Below are 19,120 nucleotides of genomic sequence, written 5' to 3'. Positions count from 1 at the left end.
AGGCTGAAGAAGACGATGCTAAAGACAAGGGAACTTGGGAATGGTGGTAAAATGCTCTGCAATGCAGGAGGCCTCTTGCTGAGGCACTGAGGCAGTGTTCTGAGAGGCCTTAAATACTTGTGGGTCTGTGATGTCATCAAAAGGCACCTCGGGGCCTTTTCCCACTGCGGCCACTTTAAGTACCAGTGCACATCATGCATGCATGCTTTTGGGGCTTAGGAGTGGTGCAAGCTGATGGCGGCATGCTGGAGTCAGCATGGTCATGATGGCGTCGGGAGTGAATACAGTGGCTCACAGTGCCAAGCCACAAATGCTAACAATTTAAAGTGTTTTAAATTTATAGGTTTAATTATTTAGACAAACTTGTTAAGAGTAAATATTATTTTAAAATTTTAAAAAGCCCATTATTGTCTTCTAAAACTGAAATATGTTGGGCATGAAGTAATACATTTTAATGTATTTAGCAGTAAATTTTAGTAGCTGTATTGGCTAGGGAAAAATTAAGATGTTGATAAATAGCACCATTTAGCTGGATAAGACTTATCCAGTTAAGTGGCAGTGGTTGAATATCTGGCCACATTTAGTGGCCACCACTTACCTGGATAAGTACATATCTGGCTAAGTGGTGGGTGGTAAATGGGCATTTTGGGGAGAAACTACTTATCCAGGTAGCTAGCAACTTATTTGTTGGTATTCAGCAGCATAGCCATGCTGCTGAATATCTGGCTAACTTATTTAGATGTTTTCCTTAGAACATCTACCTCTAGGTTTTTCCATGTTATGATCCTTTTTATTGGATTAATGTGAAAATTATAACACGTTATGCATGTGTTTTTGAGACTACAATCGTTTCAAAACCTCATATACAATATCATCTTTGCATAATTTTCATGGTGATTTAATAAAAGGTATCATAACTCACAAAGTAGAAATCCAATGTTTATTGATAGGGTGTGTAATTTTCAAAAGCATTTCAATGAGTGAAACAGTGCTTTACCTAAGGAAATGGTTTGATATAAAGTTGTGCACTTGATTGTCCTATATACATGTAAGTTTACTCAGACTGAATGGAGGTGTTCTCGGGGTTAGAGTGTTATGTCTGGCTGGCCACAGAATAGGCCTGCGACCAACCGCTCTCTTGGACTCATCCCCTCACTGGCAACACTTCATTGTGACAGGAATGCCACAATGACTCTGTAGGCCCCAGCCTCCAGCACAGCACCGATACTGCTGACACACTGCCATCATCCTGCTTTCCCTGAGGACCCCATAGGCAACATGCGCAATACACAGCCTTCTTTAAAGATAGTGGTGGGAAAGCGGTGCTCAATGATGACATCAGCAGGATTTCTCTATTTAAGAGCAGCCCGCTCCCCTGTCATTGCCTCAGCAATGGGTCTTCTGCCTTGCAGCCAGGGCTGGTGGAAGCATTAGATGAACTAGGCCTGGGCCTAGGGCGCCGAGTATTAGGGGGCGCCACGAGCAGTGGTATCCCGAGGGGAGCCAATGCCCCTGGGCGCAAGGAGGCTCATGCGGCCACCGGTGGACCTCATCCCACTGGCGGCTGAGCAGCGACACATAGCAGGCAGATCGGCAGGGCAGTGGTGGAGCTCACGTCACCACGGCCCGAAAAAAAAAGGTCGCATTTAAACATGCTGATGCTCCTCTCCTTCCTGCCTGCGCAGCCCCGGAAGAAAATGTTGCCGGAGCCGAACGGGCAGGAAGGAGGAGGAGCATCAGCGCGTGCAGAAGAGGAGCAGCGCTTACGGGCCGCCGCGAATCCCAAGTTGCAGCAGCCCGAGAAGAGGAAGATGCCCGGTAGCAGAGCTGCCGCGGCCTGAGAAGATCAGGGCCGCTGCAGAGCCCATCATGCAGCGACCCGTGAAGAGGAGGCCCAGATGTGAGAGAGAGGCTGAGGGTCTGTAGAGTGTGTGTGTGTGTGTGTGTGTGTGTGTGTGTGTGCGCGTGTATGAGATGAGTTGAGAGATTGTGTGTGGGAGTGAGGACCTGAATGTTTGCAGAGACAGCATGTGAGAGCTTCTGTGTGTGTGAGAGAGACAGCAGGTAACAGTGAGAGCCTGTGCTTAAGATAGCATGTGGGAGTGAGACAGAGCCTGTGTGTGTGAGTCAGACAGCATGTGCCAAAGAGAGACTGTGTGTATGAATGATTGTATGAGAGCATGTGACAGTGAGAGCCTGTGCTTGAACAAGACAGCATGTGGGAGTGAGAGAGAGCTTGGGTTTGTGAGTCAGACAGCATGTGCAAGTGAGAAACTGTGTGTGTGTATGAATGATTGTATGAGAGAAAGCATGTGACAGTGAGAGCCTGTGTGTGTTTGTGTGAGAGAGAGAGAGAGAAATGCATGTGAGAATGAGAACCTGACTGTGTGTTTGAGGGAAGAAATAGAGAGAAAAGAAATAGAAAAAAAGACAATATAAAAGGAATTGGCAAAAAAAATAAGAAAGGGAAGTGGGAAAAAAAAGCATGTGACCAACCGATTAGAAAACTAAGATCAGACAGCAAAAGAAAAAAAAATTACTTTTTAGTGATTGGCACATGTAATCTTTGGGAATGTGCAAGAATAGCACTTTATGCAGATCTCACAATGTACTAGATCAGCATGGAGGAAGTAGAAGCCTACGGGGCCTGCACAGAGGTAGCAGCAGAATGGGCTTCAGTGCCAGTAGCAGCAATCAGCGCCTCCCCAATAGCCATGCGGCAGCAGTGACAGTGGCAGCAGAGGAATGAGTGAGGTTCCAAGGTTGCTGGCAAAAGAAAGAGAGGGGGGTCTGCCTTTAGTGTGTGCATGTGTATGAATGGGACTCTGCCTGGGGGTGTATGTATGTGAATGCATGGGTGCCTGCCTGGGGTCTGTGTGTGTGAGAATGAATGTGTGCATGCCTGGGGATGGGGAGGGAGTGGTGTGAAAATGAATGGGTCTCTGTGTGTGTGTGTGTGTGTGTGTGAGAGAGAGAGAGAGAGAATGACTGGGAGCTTGCCTGGGTGTGTGTGTTTGTGTGTATGTGAGGGAGCCAGTGAGTGTGAGAGCATGAGTGTGTATGAGAAAATCCAGGAGAGTAAGAGTTTGTGTGGGGGGGGGGGGGGGGGATGTGTGGAGTAGATGAGAGTGTCTTAGAGCCTGAGAGTGTGTCAGTGTCTGTGAGAGAGAGAGGTTATGGTGGATATAAGAGCATGAATGTGTATGTATGTGACAGTTTATGTGTGAGAGAGAATGGGCATGTGAGTATGTGTGAGAGAGAGAGGAAAACCTCCTAATCCTCAACAATATCAGGGTGACTGGAAATCAAGAGCTCCCACAGAAGGGGACAGCAGGGGCTTTTTAAAATCCTTATTAGTTTTAATTATTGGATGTTATTTATATATGTGCAGTTTTGAAATATTTTATTTGGTGTTTGGGAAATTGTAAAAAATGTATATGATTTTAATTAATAGAAATTCTATTTATCAGTAGTTTTAAAATATTATTTTATTATGGTTTTGCTATTATAACTGATGCTTTATGTTTCTTGATTTTATTTGTTTTATGAGGAATGGTGGTTCTGTTTTTCTATTGTTAATACATAGGGGTAGATTTTATAAAACTACGCCTTCCCCTACCTAACCCACCCCCCCAGCCCGATCTACACCCCCCAACCTTTATCGCAAAAGTTACGCCTGTCCACCACCTCGCGATTCCCTGGCCCGGGAGCGATTTCGGAGTCCTCGACCACGCCCCCGAAACACCCCTGGGCCGGAACCACGCCCGCGGCCATGTCCCCAGAACGCCCCCGAATGACGCGCCGCCGCGACACCCCCCCCCCCCCCCCGACACGCCCCCCAGGAAAGCCCCAGGACTTATGCGCGTCCCGGGGCTTGCACGCGCTGCCGAGCCTATGCAAAATAGGCTCGGCAGCGCGCGCAAATCTACCCCATAGAGTCTGGCTTCTTGGAGTTTCCATTTCAGTTTTTGTCTAATTTGTGCTCCTTTATTTTGTATTCTGTATTTGGTGAGAGTCTGTCTCTGCTCTGTGTGAGAGTCTGTCTCTGCTCTGTGTGTGTGACCGTGATGAGAGATTCTGCTAGCACCAGGACCCAGTGTAATATTTACCCTTGCTTTTTCACAGGTAGGGTTATTGTTGTTTGAGTCCTTGGTGTTATTACTGTTATGTTACGATGGGATTGCAGTATAGATTTTGAGTGTATTTTTTTGTGGGGTTTTGTGTTAGTTCACAATGTGTCTGGCAGTGGAAGGTGTTTGTGCTGCTGTTACTGTGAGGTGACACCAGAATTTGAAAATATCTTTTAGTATGAAGAGCTGTAAGGGAAACATCCAAGCTCCATTGTTTGGGGGAATTTCAGTGGATGCACAGAGTTAGAGAACTGGAGGTGCAGGATTTATATTGACATTCTGTCCCTTCCTATATATTCCAGACTTCACTCTCATAGCCACATAGAATTAGTTGAATGAGGCTATCAAATAATTTTATAGTAGTTTTACTAGAAGTGTGAAACTGGCCAGCTTTTTAAAATTACGCAGAAGACCCTTTGGACTTTTTTATTAACACTTTTTTTTTTAAACCAATTTTAAAGCAGGATCCATGCTATAGAGGTGGGTATGATGAAGAAATGTCATTTTGGCTCCCCCCCCCTCCCCCCCCCCAAAAAAAGATTCTTCTGTCTAGAGATGCCACTGATTTTCTGTGACCTTAAGCATTAGTACAAGAAGGATTGCGGGGGGATGCTGGAGAGGCACACAAATGCATTGGCCCCCTGGTGCCGGAGACCCTTGGTGCGCCACTGGGTGCAAGCCATATGGGGCCACAAGTGGTGGCAAAGAGGAGTGGAGACTTGGAGGGCCGCGAGCAGTGCCCAACCTGCTCGCGGCCCAGAAAACCACAGTCGGTGGGCGTGATCGAGAATAATGTAGGAGTCAGGGCCGAGACCAGGGGGGGGGGGTTTCGCAAGGGAGAAGGCTCGCCTAGGGCGCCTAATCCCCTTGCACTGGCCCTGCTTGCGGCACGGTGGTTTGCTCCGGCGTTCCTGGTTCCTGATTGAACCTGCCTCTCCTTGCCCAGCCTGCCTCGTCCAGCCTTGCTTTGCCAAGCCTGTCTTATCCAGCCTTGTCCTACCCTGTCCTTCTTGTCCAGCATCTCTTGTATGTCTTTGTTATCCTCGGTCTGACTTCCAGATTCTGACCTCTTGCCTTGGACCTGACCACTTGTGCTTGCTGCCTGCACCAACCCAATGCCTCCAGATTGCTGCCTGTCTTGAACCTGGCATGCCCTTGGATCCTTGCTCTCACCACTGCCCTAGAGACCCACCTAAGCCCTGCGGGCCACCAGAACCTAAGGGTTCAACCAGTGGGGGAGACAGCTGGTACAGGACACGCTCCAGTCTGTCCCACAACAGGGCGCGTTTGCCAGCTGTCAGCATAGACCTTATAAGTTCACCTACGAGGCTGTATCAACTATGCCAAAGCACTCCCACACCACTCATTACACAGAGCTGGGGAGGAATTTGGACTTACATAAATACTTTTGGATTTTCAAAAATATGCATGTAAATTTTCCAGAAAAATTTTGTATATAGTTTAACAAGTGTAATTATATAGTGTAGTTTTGTTGGGGTAATTTTCAAAACTTGAAAAATTGGTGTAATTTATGCATATGTTTGCTGAATTTCTTATACAGGTTGTTACAAAATTACTCTCTTAATGTAAAATTTTAGTCTTTAACAATAGAAGAGTTTCACACATAAGAATTCTGTTTTTCTTCAATTGAATAAGTATAAATGGAAATCAACAGGAGGCTGATATTCAGCCACTCTCCTGCTGCACAAATTTATACTATCTTATAGTTAGCCAGGTAAGTTTATCCAGATAACTATAGGACAGACAGATAGCTTAACTAAGCCAGATAACCCTAAATATCAGCATTTACTGAAATAGAATCAGTGATTATAACCAATCATTCTCTCTTGCTATTAGAGCTTGAGCACATCATTTCAGCAACATGCCTAGAAGGTCATTTTCAAACAGCCTGCATAAGCTAAAATATGTGGGTACTCTTTATGTGCATAAATCTGTTTTGATAATTTGTGTCTGTACGCAGTATACCCACGGCATGGACACAAACAATGTTATACTACTTCAAAAGGTGGTGGTGCAACTATAACTTTGTGAGGGTAAATTTACAGGCATATTTTCAAAATCAAACGTATACACATAAAACCCGATCCCACCCCAACTGTGTTCTCCCAGAAGGCCTCTATAGTATGTGCATAAAACTACATGCAAAATTGAGAGCCGCTCGTATGCTTACACACATTCCCGCTGGGGTGTTTTCAAGAGCCACTTATGCATATAACATAGGGTTTTCTGCATGTAAATGCCTTTGAAAATTAGCCCCCTGAGGTCCATTGGACACAGGTACAAAGCTTGGCCTGCTGAACTAAAGAACATGATGCTGTGACTGAGCCATCTGACCAGACCATACATATAATGATTTTAGGACAAAATGAAATTGATTAACTTACAAGGGGTATGGCTAGGGTTGGTAAAATTGGAATTTTTAACCAATTGGAGTGTAGCGGCAATTATATACAGATAGCAGCCCTTTGTTCTATAAATTACACAGTTATTTCAATACACACTAGCCAGGAGTCTGAAAACACTGGCTAGATTAAATAGAGATTTCAAAACATGCAACAGAGAACAATGTCACAAGGAATCAGTCTATATTACGGCTAGCAGATTAAAAATTAAACTTGTCTGGTCACAAGCACAGATATGTGTGTCTCTGGAGAGGAACCTGAACAATTCTTTCTCTTCTATTTAAATTACTTCTTAATCAACCCCTGCAGAGCCTTGTGAGACACCAGACCCAGAAGCTATTTCTTTTTCTGTTCTTAAACTTTAACACCAGTTATTTCAATACACGCTAGCCAGGAGTCTAAAAACACTGGCTAGATTAAATAAATAAGAGATTTCAAATGTCAGATTAAAGACGTATGAGGCCTCATCAAATAGGTTGTACAAGATAGTACTGGGATTGTGTTTTAAAGATATTTAAATCACCATTTGTCTAGACTTCTGGGTAATCCTTTAAGTTTTGTGGCCCAGAAAAAAATGATCTTACTTGGATCCTTGAGCTTTGATATAGAAGGTCCATAACCAGCCATCAGTGATGGGGATTCTCGCGTTAACTGTCACTGAAAACTAAAAATGTGTTTAATATAATTTTGCTATTGTCATATGTATATATGTTTATATATAAATGCTGAAAAAATATATTTTCATAGCATTACTTTATATCCCTCCTTCCATCCTCTGCGGTCTCATATAGCTATTCTTTTGTTTTTATATTCTCAAAGCTTATCTTGCTAAGGACAGTCTTTACTACTTGCTTTATTTACTTTACTGATGCTTTCCCCTAGTTTATCCTGTAAGGCACTTCACTAGTTGGAAATGTGCTCTATCATGAGCATACTAGGTCAAGAATGTTCTGAGAAGTGAAGGAGCTATGTGACAACTAAACACAGCCCTCACTGCAACCAGTTCTTTTCCATGTAAACTGCCCAGGACCCTTATCTAATATCCTTAACCATGAAGCAGGGAGTAAAACAAGTTAAGGGCAATCAACATGTAGCAAAGCATGCTGCCCCTGGGATCTGCTGGCCATCGTGGCTTGTGTGTAGAAGCCGTGGTACGATCACAGTACCAAAAATAAAATTAAGAGACCAAATAGGTAATGAAAAGGGATGATGGCAGCAAGGGATAATGGAGGGGAAGTAGAAAGATCCTGGGTGAGAAAGGACAATATAGGGCTTTATTTTCTAAATGTATCGCACGCGGTAAGGGACGTTTTGCACGCGAAATGTCCCTTTTCGCGTGCGATACCAAAATGGGGGCGGAGTCGGCCCGGAAGAGGAGTCAGGGGCGTCACCGGGGCCGACTCCATGAAGCCACCGAGGATGAAGAAAAGGTAAGGCCCTTTTCGCGTCCTATTTCGCTCGCAATAGCTACACCTCCTATGGTGGCGCTATTGGGTGCGATCGCTGCCGGCTAGCGCAGGCCCGCCCCCCGTTTCGGCCCCCCGACCCTCATTTCCTAAAGTATCGCAGGCCTGCGATACTTTAGAAAATGAGGCCCAAAGAGGGAAGGGTAGAGTGGGGTAGCAAGTTGCAGGAGGAGGAAGAGAACAAATGGAAGGATGGAGTAATGACAATAGTTATTGTCATACCACCTACTTTTGGACCCACCAGCTGCCAATTGCACTTAGCAAATTAAATTTAAGCACAAGCAAACAAAAAGTAGCACTTTGTTGACTTTGGTTTCAAATTTCATTAGGTTACCTTTTTAAACAAAGTCAATGCTGCTGGCTAGGGCAAAATCCGGCGGTAACGGGGGGGCGGGGGGGGTGAAGCTGGGGGCAGCCCTGCGAAAGCCGGCAGCCATTGCACCACTGCGGTGCGCTGGCTGCTGGCTTTCGCACTGAATAACTACACCATAAGGTGTAGTTATTCGGTGCGAAACTGGTAGCGATAAGGGTCCTTTCCTTTCGCCGCCAGCAATGTGTCCGCAGCATCAGCCCCAGTGCCGCCCCGACTCATCCTCTTCCGGGGCCGACTCTGCCCCATTCAGTGATTGGACACGAAAAGGAACTTTTCGCATGCGATCGCTTTTGAAAATGACCCCCTAAATGACCGAAATTGCCTTTTAGAGATTATAACACTTGTTAATATCATAGAACCAGGCTTTTTAATTTTTAAGAAACACCACAGCATGTGAAGTTTGACCTCTAGCTGAATGATTTGAAAGCCCTTCCTGTTTCCCAGTGATGTGAATGGAATTGATTCAAGCCACTCACAGCCAAGCAGGTGCAATCTTCTTCTCCCCTCATTCACAAAGACTCACTACAATATGACTTAAAAATGAAAACTGCAAAAGTACTTTGGACTGCACCAGATGTTAGTTGCTGTGTATGCATCTGCCTGAGGAGGAGGATTGAACAGGAGGGAGAATTTTGTTTTGCTATATTAAAACACTAACCATCCAGAAAATGGAATGCAGATCGCACCAGGCAATGAATTCAGAGCATGTACCACTAATACCCAGGTCAAAAATCTGTAAAGAATCACAGGGGACAACATGTCCCAATGGAGAGCCATAAAAAGTCCAATGTGTGTTTCACAAGCACCTGTGCAGATTCTGAATAGGAAGTATAATAAAATACAGTAAATGTATTATACCTTTTCGAGCCACCATTCTGACTGTGTGCAGGGTTTTATTGAGGTGACATTTTGTAATATAATTCTGTTCAGGAAATTATATCTTTAGCATTACCTGTTCAAATCTAAAGTCTTCATTTTTCATCTGTTTCAGAAGTAGGAACGCACACACAATACAAAAATGTAAACCAACAAATGAGATGACAAAAATCATTAATCTGGAAATTGTGATTCAGGAAAACTGCAGACAAGTTTGAATTCAACACAGTTTTCATCTGTTTATCTTACTTCTCTCTTTTGTAATGCTCTGCTCATAATTGCAAGTCCATCTCTGCACTTATTATAGCTATGATCACTATTTTAAGGAGAACACTGGGCAGCAATAGAGCAAGAATGAGCTGAGGTGTTTTAGGAGATAATCTGCAAGGGTAGACACATTTTTCAGCACATGGAATTATTTGAAAATCTTGTTTCCTACTATATTACTGTTTTTGTTAAGGCAGTGAAATCAATATCATATGAGTGAAAATAAACTAAAAGTTCCGTATATTTACAGGCATACCTGAAAGCTAATCAGTGCAGAAGCCAATCTTCAGTCCCACCAGGGTGAATTCCAGATGTGGGATCCAGCACAAATATTCTAACTCACACATCTTCATTTTATAGAACAGGTATAAGCAACCTATTTGAAGTGGTGTGCCAAGAAAATTGGAGGTAGGCAACTCCTTTCTTCGAGTGCTACAAGCTAGTGGGAGTTTTCACGCTAGGCACAATGAATGCATGAGCTTCATTTGCCGGCAGTAAGTGGGGGCAATGAATGGAAGTACACCTCATGCATATTCATGGCACTTTACAGACTTGCATGTCATTGATAGTTTTTAATAATTACATTGCCATGAATGAGCAAACTAGATAGGCTGTCATGTTTCTATGTGAGCCCCACCATAAAAAAGTGAAAAAATTGTCTCATGTAATTATAACTCCTAAGAAGAGGCAATACACCAATTATAGATGGAACACAGCAATATCCTGAAAGTTTATTCATTTTTACAAGTGTCAGCAAGCTAGATGGTGACCTCTCTTTCAAGTCACCCGAACTTCTCTATAATTCACCCGATCACCTGAAATGGAGGCTCTGACCACTGAAATCCAAGTATCTCAATCAAACAAATATGAAGTTCTGTTACTTGACGGGGTGTTTTACTGTGCCCTTGTGACTCAGCCCGACCCCAGACGGATCCAGGACCGGACCGAGGGTTGACGGCGTGTTCCACCATGGCTGACGGTCATACCCTCCGCCAGGCCTGCAAGCTCCCATGGCCAACAACAGATGATGTTGGAAAGTGAATGGTCCTCCGACTATTCCAAGCCCTTTCAGACCTGCTGCATGGAACAGCAGGTCCGAAACAAGCCTTGGTGTCATGTCTTCGTCCGCGATGCCGTTGCATCGACCCTGGTGTCATGTCTTCAGCTACCTTGGTGTCTTGTCTAGTGCCAGCCTTCGTCTCTGATGCCATCTGCATCAGCCTTGGTGTCAAGTCCTCGTCCACGATGCCGTTGCATCGATCCTGTTGTTGTCTTTGTGTCAAGGCCCGTCTGCCCTCATCCTCAGGCCAAGCCTGCTGTTCCATGCTGTTCCATGCAGTAGGTCCGAAAGGGCTCGGAATGATCGGAGGACCATTCACATTCCAACATCATCTGTTGTTGGCCATGGGAGCTTGCAGGCCTGGCAGAGGGTCAGACCATCAGCCATGCTGGAACACGCTGTCAACCCTCGGTTCGGTCCTGGATCCGTCTGGGGTCAGGCTGAGGCCCAAGGGCACACTAAAACAACCCGTCTCAACAAGTACTACACACAGAGCACTTTGTTTCTTTTTAGTTTTTGTTAAATTGCAATTAAAAAACAAAATCTATGTGAATATTAGCATCTATAATAAATAAATTAAGATGCAGATCTTATCATTCTTTAGTGTGATCTTTGTCCTTGCTTTCCCCAATGCTCCACTCCCCCTGGATCCAAGCATTGCACTCACTACCAGCATTCCTTCTAAAGATTGGGTTTCTGTGTACAAAATTATTTGGTTACATTACCCTGTGAGCACTACTTTCTATGATGCAAAAAGCCTTCAATTTAATGCTCACTGCAACCCAATCCTTAGAGAGAACATTGGCTAAGTACATCCCTTAAAATAATCACCTAATCTACTAATAGCAGTTACAATAAAATATATGTATGAAAACATATTTTTCTGCAAAACCTTTTAAAACTGTTCCACATGCAAGTGAAATGAATAAAGAACTAATGTCTGTTTAAAATAGAAATGAGGAAGAGATGACCATAATGCCATAAAAGCCATTGATGATAAGTACCATCATTTTCACAGCAAGAATTCAAGTTACACAAGAACTGGATCTTTCAAATACAGAAAACTTAACCAAATATAGAATAAAAAGACCATAAACAGAATAGTGCCAACAAAAACTGTACTAGGAACTACAAGCCCAACTGCATTATGCAGTGCAACAATGGAAAAACAAACATTATCATTCCACATAAAACATCAAGTAATAAAAAGAAATTATAACATCATTCATCATATTTAAACCATAATAATAAAAAGAATAAATATGTCAAAACAGCTGATGAATATCCAATAAATAAAAACTTCAATAAATTAGTTCTATTTCCTAAATACCAATAATATATTTCAAAATATCTGATGAATAAAATATCCAATAATTAAAAAATGCTCTAATATTTTTTTAAAAGCCAATACAATATTTCAAATTAGCAGAAATTGTTACGATCCCGGTCACTAACCTAGTGACCGGGCTCTTACCTGGCTCCGCAGCACCGCGAACCGCCGGGTTTCTGGCCTCTAGGGCCGCATGGCAGCGGCATCTCCTCGTGGAGACGCCGCCAGTGACTCCTCCCCTCGATGGGGGAACGCGCGCGCGCGAAGAGCCGTGTTTTGAGGCGTCTGCACCCGGATGTGCAGACACGCCTCCGCTGACGTCAGACGCTGAGCAGGGGATTTAAACCGGGACTTTTGAGCTTCAACTTGCCTTGCAACGAGGTCTCTCTTCGGAGTGCTAGTTGCCGTCGGATCGTCTGATTCCTGCTCTTTGCTCGCCTGGTTCGTGATCTCTGCCTACCTGACTCTGGTTTCGCCTGCCTGCCTGGTTCCTGATCTCTGCCTGCCTGACTCTGGTCTCACCTGCCTGCCTGGTTCTTGATATCTGCCTGCCTGACCACTACTCTGCCTGCTTGCCGCCTGCCTTGACTTCAGTTCGTGACCTCTACTCTGCCTGCTTGCCGCCTGCCTTGACTTCAGTTCGTGACCTCTACTCTGCCTAATTGCCGCCTGCCCTGAATCCGGTCCGTGTCATCGTTCTCCCGGTTCGCTGCCTGCCCATACACCGGTTCGTATTTCTTCTTGGATCCTTTGGTCTTCACCTAAGTCCCAGCGGTCCGGGTCTCTACGGGCTCCTCCTGGGGGGACCTCGGGCTTCCAGGGCGAAGACTCCTAAGTCCTAGCAACCCGGGCCTCTACAGCTCCTCTGGAGGGGTCACGGGTTTCCAGGTGAAGACTCTTCGACACCATCGAGTTCTGCCTCCCGTTCGTCTCTCAGCGACGGTCGGCCTAAGGATCCACTTCCAGATTGGACAATCATAACAGAAATATCAAATTACACCCAATAATTAAAAATAATAAGGATTAAAAAATCTCCTCTGATGTGCGCCCCATTCGCGCCCAGCCCACACACAGGCTTGCTCACCTCGCTAGCTCCTCTGCAGGTCATGGATCGGCCTCCCCAGCGGTAGCCGCGAGCTCCTCCAGGCCTTGGCGTCCCGCGGCGGCGGTCACCGGGCCTTCTACTGTGCACCAGGCCTCACGCCGGAGTTCGGCGTCCCCAGTGGCGTTGGCCACACCCCTAAGCATATGCGCGCAGACCGCCCAGCCTTTGGTAGGGCCAGGGGCGGGTCCTAGCTCCGCGGCGTGCCCTGATTGAACGTACGATATAAGGAAGTCCCTGCCTGCACTTTCTTGCCTTGGCAATCGGGTCGGCACTGTAAGTGTACTAGTTTGCCTCCGCGTTCACAGTCTTGTTCCAGCCTTGTTCCACTCTTGTTCCAGTCTTGTTCCAGGGTCCTACTGTTCTAGCGTCCTACTGTTCCAGTCTTATCCAGCGTCCTTCTGTTCCAGCATCTGTCTGTCCTGTCTCCCCAGGTAGTACCCTTGGACTGTCTCTCTGGTACTGATCTCGGCCTGCTCCTTGACCATTCTGTTTGCTGCCTGGATCCTGACCTCTGTCTGCCTTGTGACCTCGTCTGACCTCTGGAACCTGACCCCCTACTTCGTTGACTACTCCTCAAACTGATTCTCGGATTCTAACCCCCCGGCTGCCATTGACCACGTCTCCTGATTCTGGCTTTGTCCCTTGTCTTGTCATCGCCTACACTGTACTGGCCTCCCTTGCTCCTCCAGACCTACAGCCTAGTGTCCGACTGTGCTCCCTTGCTGTTCATGGGCACACCTCTCTACTACCTCTCCAGGAGACCCTGCAAATCCCACCTAAGTCCAAGCGGTCCGGGTCCCTAAGGGCTCCACCCGGGGGGACAGCAGGCTTCCAGTGGTGAAGCTCATCTTAGCCTCTGTCTTCTCCTGTGCTCCGCCCCCTGGGGCAGGTGTTTCCTGGTCCCTACCAGGGAGCCGTTCTCCACTGCTCCAGGAAAGGGTCCACCTCCAAACGCAACAGGTTGCCAAGACCATGGACTCGGCGGAGTCTCCCGTCTGTAGGGCCTTACCGTGTTTGGCCGCCACAGTCCAAGAACATCGTAGGACTTTTGAATCGCTAGCCTCTTTGGTGGAAAAGCTTTGTTTCCAGCTGCGAGATACAGCTCTGGCCAATCCCGTGGGCCTGTTGGCCTCTATGCTACCCAAAGCATCGTTGGCACTCCCTGCACCTCCTTAATACAATGGGGACCCACGCTCCTGTCGTGGCTTCCTCAATCAGTGCTTCATGCAATTTGCTCTGCAACCCTCCTTGTTCCTTAAGGAAACTACTAAAATGACCTTCATCCTTTCCCACCTGGAAGGGAAGGCTCTTGCATGGACCTCTCCATTATGGGAATGCTCTGATCCCATGCTTTCCAAGCTATCCAAGTTTGTTCTCTCTTCAAGCAGACCTTTGGGGACCCAGGCCGCCAAGCTGTAGTCAGCCATAATCTACTCCACCTCCGTCAAGGGTCATGGACCCTCACTGAGTATATGGTGGAGTTCAGAACCCTGGCTACTGAGCTTGGGTGGCAAGAAGATTGTCTGCAAGCCATCTTCCTAGATGGACTCTCCAGTGCTCTCAAAGATGAACTCTCCATCCGTGAGACTCCCACGTCTCTAGAGGACCTGAATTCCCTCACCGGGAAAATCGACCATCGACTCCTGCAATGGCGCCTAGAAGTAAAGGCTACCCGCTCTCCTACACCGTGTCACACGCGTGTCCACAGTCCTCCAGCCAAGACTTCACCACCACCTCCTCCCGTGGTGGAACCTATGGAGGTGAACCGTGGGTGACTGTCTCCAACCGAACATCTCCGTCAGAGGAAGAAGGATCTTTGGCTTTACTGTGGTGCTTCCGGACATCTTCAGAGGTCCTGACTGGTCCGTCCAGAAAACTGCAACGCCTGAACCCAGCGGGGGTCCCGAGCTTATGTGCTACTGTCACCGGCCCCCAACTCCTGCTTCCAGTCTCTCTGGGCATCGAGCCCACTCCTTCGCCACTACTGCTCTTGTCGATACAGGAGCAAGTGGCAGCTTCATATTGGATGACATTGTCAAGCTTCTGAACATTCCTCTTCAGCCATTAGATGTGAGCCTCTGCATCACCTCCATTCAAGGAGAACATCTTCCAGGGCTCATCACCCAATGAACAGTGGCTGTCTGTCTTATCGTGGGCATTCTCTACGAGGAGGAGATGTCCTTCTATGTGTTAAAACATTCTACACATCCAGTCATCCTGGGGCTGCCCTAGCTCCAGGTCCACAAACCCCAGTTCGCTTGGCATTCCCTACAGTTGGTGCAGTAGGGTTCCAAATGCCAGAAGACATGTCTACGCCAAGTATCTCCATCAGTCTCTGGTTTGCCTACCCAGTATGTTGAGTTCGAAGATGTCTTCTCGAAGCAGAAGGCAGACACCTTGCCTCCGCTATGCAAGTTCAATTGCTCCATAGAACTTCTGCTGGGCACAATGCCTCCCAAGGGCAGAACTTATCCATTGTCTCATCCAGAAACCCTAGCCATGTCTGAGTATATCAAACAGAACTTAGAAAAAGGGTTCATTCTTCCCTCTGATTCTCCGGCTGGAGCGGGCTTTTTCTTCGTCAAGAAATAGAACAGTGGTTTACGCCCTTGTATTGACTACAGAGGGCTCAACGTCATAACCTGCAAAGACCAGTACCCCCTGCCCCTTATCAGTGAGCTGTTTGACCGCCTTCAACGGGCACGGATCGTCACCAAGTTGGATCTGAGGGGTGCGTACAATCTGGTACGCATCCAACCTGAAGATATCTGGAAGACCACATTCAACATGAGGGATGGTCACTATGAATATACCGTGATGCCCTTTGGGCTATCCAATGCCCCAGCGGTCTTTCAACGCCTTATGAACGAAATCCTCCGAGACCTCTTGTACTTATTTGTAGTCGTATATCTTGATGACATCCTGATCTTTTCCAAGGACCTTGAATCCCATCGAGATCGTGTTCGGATCGTCCTCCAACATCTAAGAGAAATCCACCTTTATGCCAAGTTAGAAAAGTGCCTTTTCAAGCAAAATCACTTACCCTTCCTAGGGTACATCATATCTGATCGAGGTTTCTCCATGGATCCAGATAAAGTCCAGGGGATCCGAGACTGGCCCCAGCCAGTAGGCCTACGGGCCTTACAATGTTTCCTTGGCTTTACTAATTATTACAGGAACTTCATTGCCAATTATTCTACCCTAGCTGCTCCACTCATGGCCATGACCAAGAAAGGGGCTAACACTCGTGTGTGGACACCCAAAGCACATGCCGCCTTTCAGATGCTAAAAGAAGCATTCTGTTCTGGTCCTTGTCTTCAGCATCCAGACCCAAAGCGCTCATTCATCGTCGAAGTCGACGCCTCTGCAATTGGAGCAGAAGCCATCTTATGTCAGTTTTCTCCAAAGGGTAAATTGATACCTTGTTCATTCTACTCACACAAGTTCTCTCCTACAGAGCAGCACTACACCGTTGGTGACCAAGAACTTCTAGCCGTCAAGTTGGTGCTCCAAAAGTGGCACCCTTGGTTGGAAGAGGCGCAACATAAATTTACCATTTTCACCGACCATAAGAAGCTTGAGCACCTTAAAGAAGCTCAACTCTTGAATCCTAGACAAGCCCGATGGGCGCTCTACTTTCAACGGTTCAATTTCGTTCTATGTTCTCACCCAGCTTCCAAGAACCTCTGTGCTGATGCACTATCAAGATCCCTCGAACCACAGGATGTTCCTGATGTTCCCAGACACATCATAGATCCTGCCTGCGTATCCCTTACTGTGACCACTACAGTTCCAGTTGGGAAAACCATCGTTCCACGTAGATTACATGAACGAGTTCTGAAATGGGCCCATGATTCCAAGTTGGCAGGATACCCGGGTCATACCAGGACCCTAGAGATGTTGCGGAGAGATTACTGGTGGCCCATCATGGTGCAAGACTCTCATAACTATGTAGATTCATGTCCCATCTGCGCTCAACAGAAGCCACCTACCGGACGGCCTTGGGGCCTACTCCAACCGCCTCCAGCACCTACTGAGCCATGGTCCAGCATCTCAATGGACTTCATCACAGACCTGCCTCCATCCCAGAACAATACCGTAATCTGGGTCATCATCAACTGTTTTTTGAAAATGGGTCACTTCATTCCCCTGCCGGGCCTCCTATCAGCCCCAGAACTAGCCAAAATATTCCTGAAACACATTTTCCATCTCCATGGACTCCCAAAGGAAATCATATCTGACCAAGGACCACAGTTTGATGCCAGGTACTGGCGCTCTCTATGCAAAACGTTTAACATTGCCTTGAATTTCACGTCGGCCTATCATCCACAGGCCAATGATCAAGCAGAAAGGACCAACTGGACCTTGAAAACATTCCTTCGTTCCTACGTGAATGACCAGGAGGACAACATTCTTGATAAAGAGCTCCTCAGGACTTTCCATAGGACCTATCCTGAAAAGCCATGGCCACGTAGAGGGAGGCCTAGAAAGGGAGGCACAGACCTGCTCACCTCACTAGCTCCTCTGCAGGTCATAGGTCAGCCTCCCCAGCGGTAGCCGCGAGCTCCTCCAGGCCTCAGTGTCATGCGGCGGCGGTCGCTGGGCCTTCCACTGCGCACCAGGCCTCATGCCGGTTTGGCATCCCCAGTGGCGTTGGCCATGCCCCTACGCACACGCGTGGACCACCCAGCCTCTAATAGGGCCAGGGGTGGGTCCTAGCAGCGCGCCCTGATTGAACTTACGATATAAGGAAGTCCCTGCCTGCACTTCCTTGCCTTGGCAATCAGGTCGGCATTGTAAGTGTACTAGTTTGCCTCCGCGTTCACAGTCTTATTCCAGTCTTGTTCCCATCTTGTTCCCGTCTTGTTCCAGTGTCCTACTGTTCCAGCGTCTGTCTGTCCTGTCTCCCCAGGTAGTACCATTGGACTGTCTCTCTGGTACTGACATCGGCCTGATCCTTGACCATTCTGTTCGCTGCCTGGATCCTGATCTCTGCCTGCCTTGTGACCTCATCTGACCTCTGGAACCTGACCCCTGCTTCATTGATTACTCCTCACACTGATTCTCGGATTCTGACCCTGGCTGCCATTGACCACGTCTCCTGATTCTGGCTTTGTCCCTTGCTTTGTCATCGCCTACGCTGTACTGGCCTTCCTTGCTCTTCCAGTCCTACAGCCTTGCTGTTTTCTACTACCTCTCCGGGAGACCCTGCGAGGCCCACCTAAGTCCACCTCCAAGCGCAACATCCTGCTCTCCATACTTGGGATCTTTTGATTTCCAGCCAACCTGAAATTGCCGTGGACTGGGGGAGATGAGTCCATACAAACTTTATCTTCTCTCTCTCAAACACATACACAATAAATCATTCATTATCTCACACACTCCCTCTCTCACACATAGAAAGGATCTATCTCCCTCACAGACACATTATGTGTATGTGTGCGTGTCTGTGAGACCGTATATATGACACATATATTCTCACAGGCACGCACATACATGCACACAGACATACAGGTTCTCACACAGGCACACACACAAGCAGGCTGCCAATCTATATATCTCTCACAGCACACAAACAAGGAGGCTCCCAATCACTCTCTCCATCAATGGCAAACACATAAGCAAGCTCCCAATCTCTCTCTATCTCTCTCTCACACAGGCACACACACAAGCAGGCTCCCAATCTCTCTCTCTCACACACTCACAAGCAGGCGCCCAATCTCTCTCTCTCACAGGCACACACACAAGCAGGCTCCCAATCTCTCTCTCTCTCTGTCTGTCTCTCAGGTGCACACACAAACAGGCTCCTAATCTCTCTCTCTCACATACTCACAAGCAGACGCCCAATCTCTCTCTCTCACAGGCACACACATTCAAGCAGGCTCCCAATCTCTCTCTCTCTCTCTGTCTCTCAGGCACACACACAAACAGGCTCCTAATCTCTCTCTCTCTCTCATATAGGCACACACATAAGCAGGCTTCCAGTTTCTCTCTTTCTCTCACAGGCACACACACAAGTAGGCTCCCAATCTTTCTCTCTCGGTGAGGGGGAAGGAGAGACGGCAGCATGCCAAGCTGGTGGGGATCAGT

General features: G+C 47.0%; 1 protein-coding gene across 1 annotated transcript in view; it reads right to left on the bottom strand.

The window, feature by feature from the left end:
* Nucleotides 1-19,120, bottom strand: part of LOC115092174 — a 77,802-nt gene that overhangs the window by 43,631 nt on the left and 15,051 nt on the right. Inside the window, exons 5-6 of the mRNA XM_029602813.1 lie at nucleotides 9,345-9,447; nucleotides 7,138-7,217 (exon numbers count right to left, since the gene is read on the bottom strand). Of these exons, the coding sequence (XP_029458673.1) occupies nucleotides 7,138-7,217; nucleotides 9,345-9,447 (183 nt within the window). The remainder of the gene's footprint in view (nucleotides 1-7,137; nucleotides 7,218-9,344; nucleotides 9,448-19,120) is intronic.

The sequence above is a fragment of the Rhinatrema bivittatum genome, chromosome 1, assembly GCF_901001135.1.
Source record: "Rhinatrema bivittatum chromosome 1, aRhiBiv1.1, whole genome shotgun sequence".
Lineage (NCBI taxonomy): Eukaryota > Metazoa > Chordata > Amphibia > Gymnophiona > Rhinatrematidae > Rhinatrema > Rhinatrema bivittatum.
Note: the sequence above shows the minus strand (reverse complement) of the source record. Positions and strands in the feature narration are given on the sequence as shown.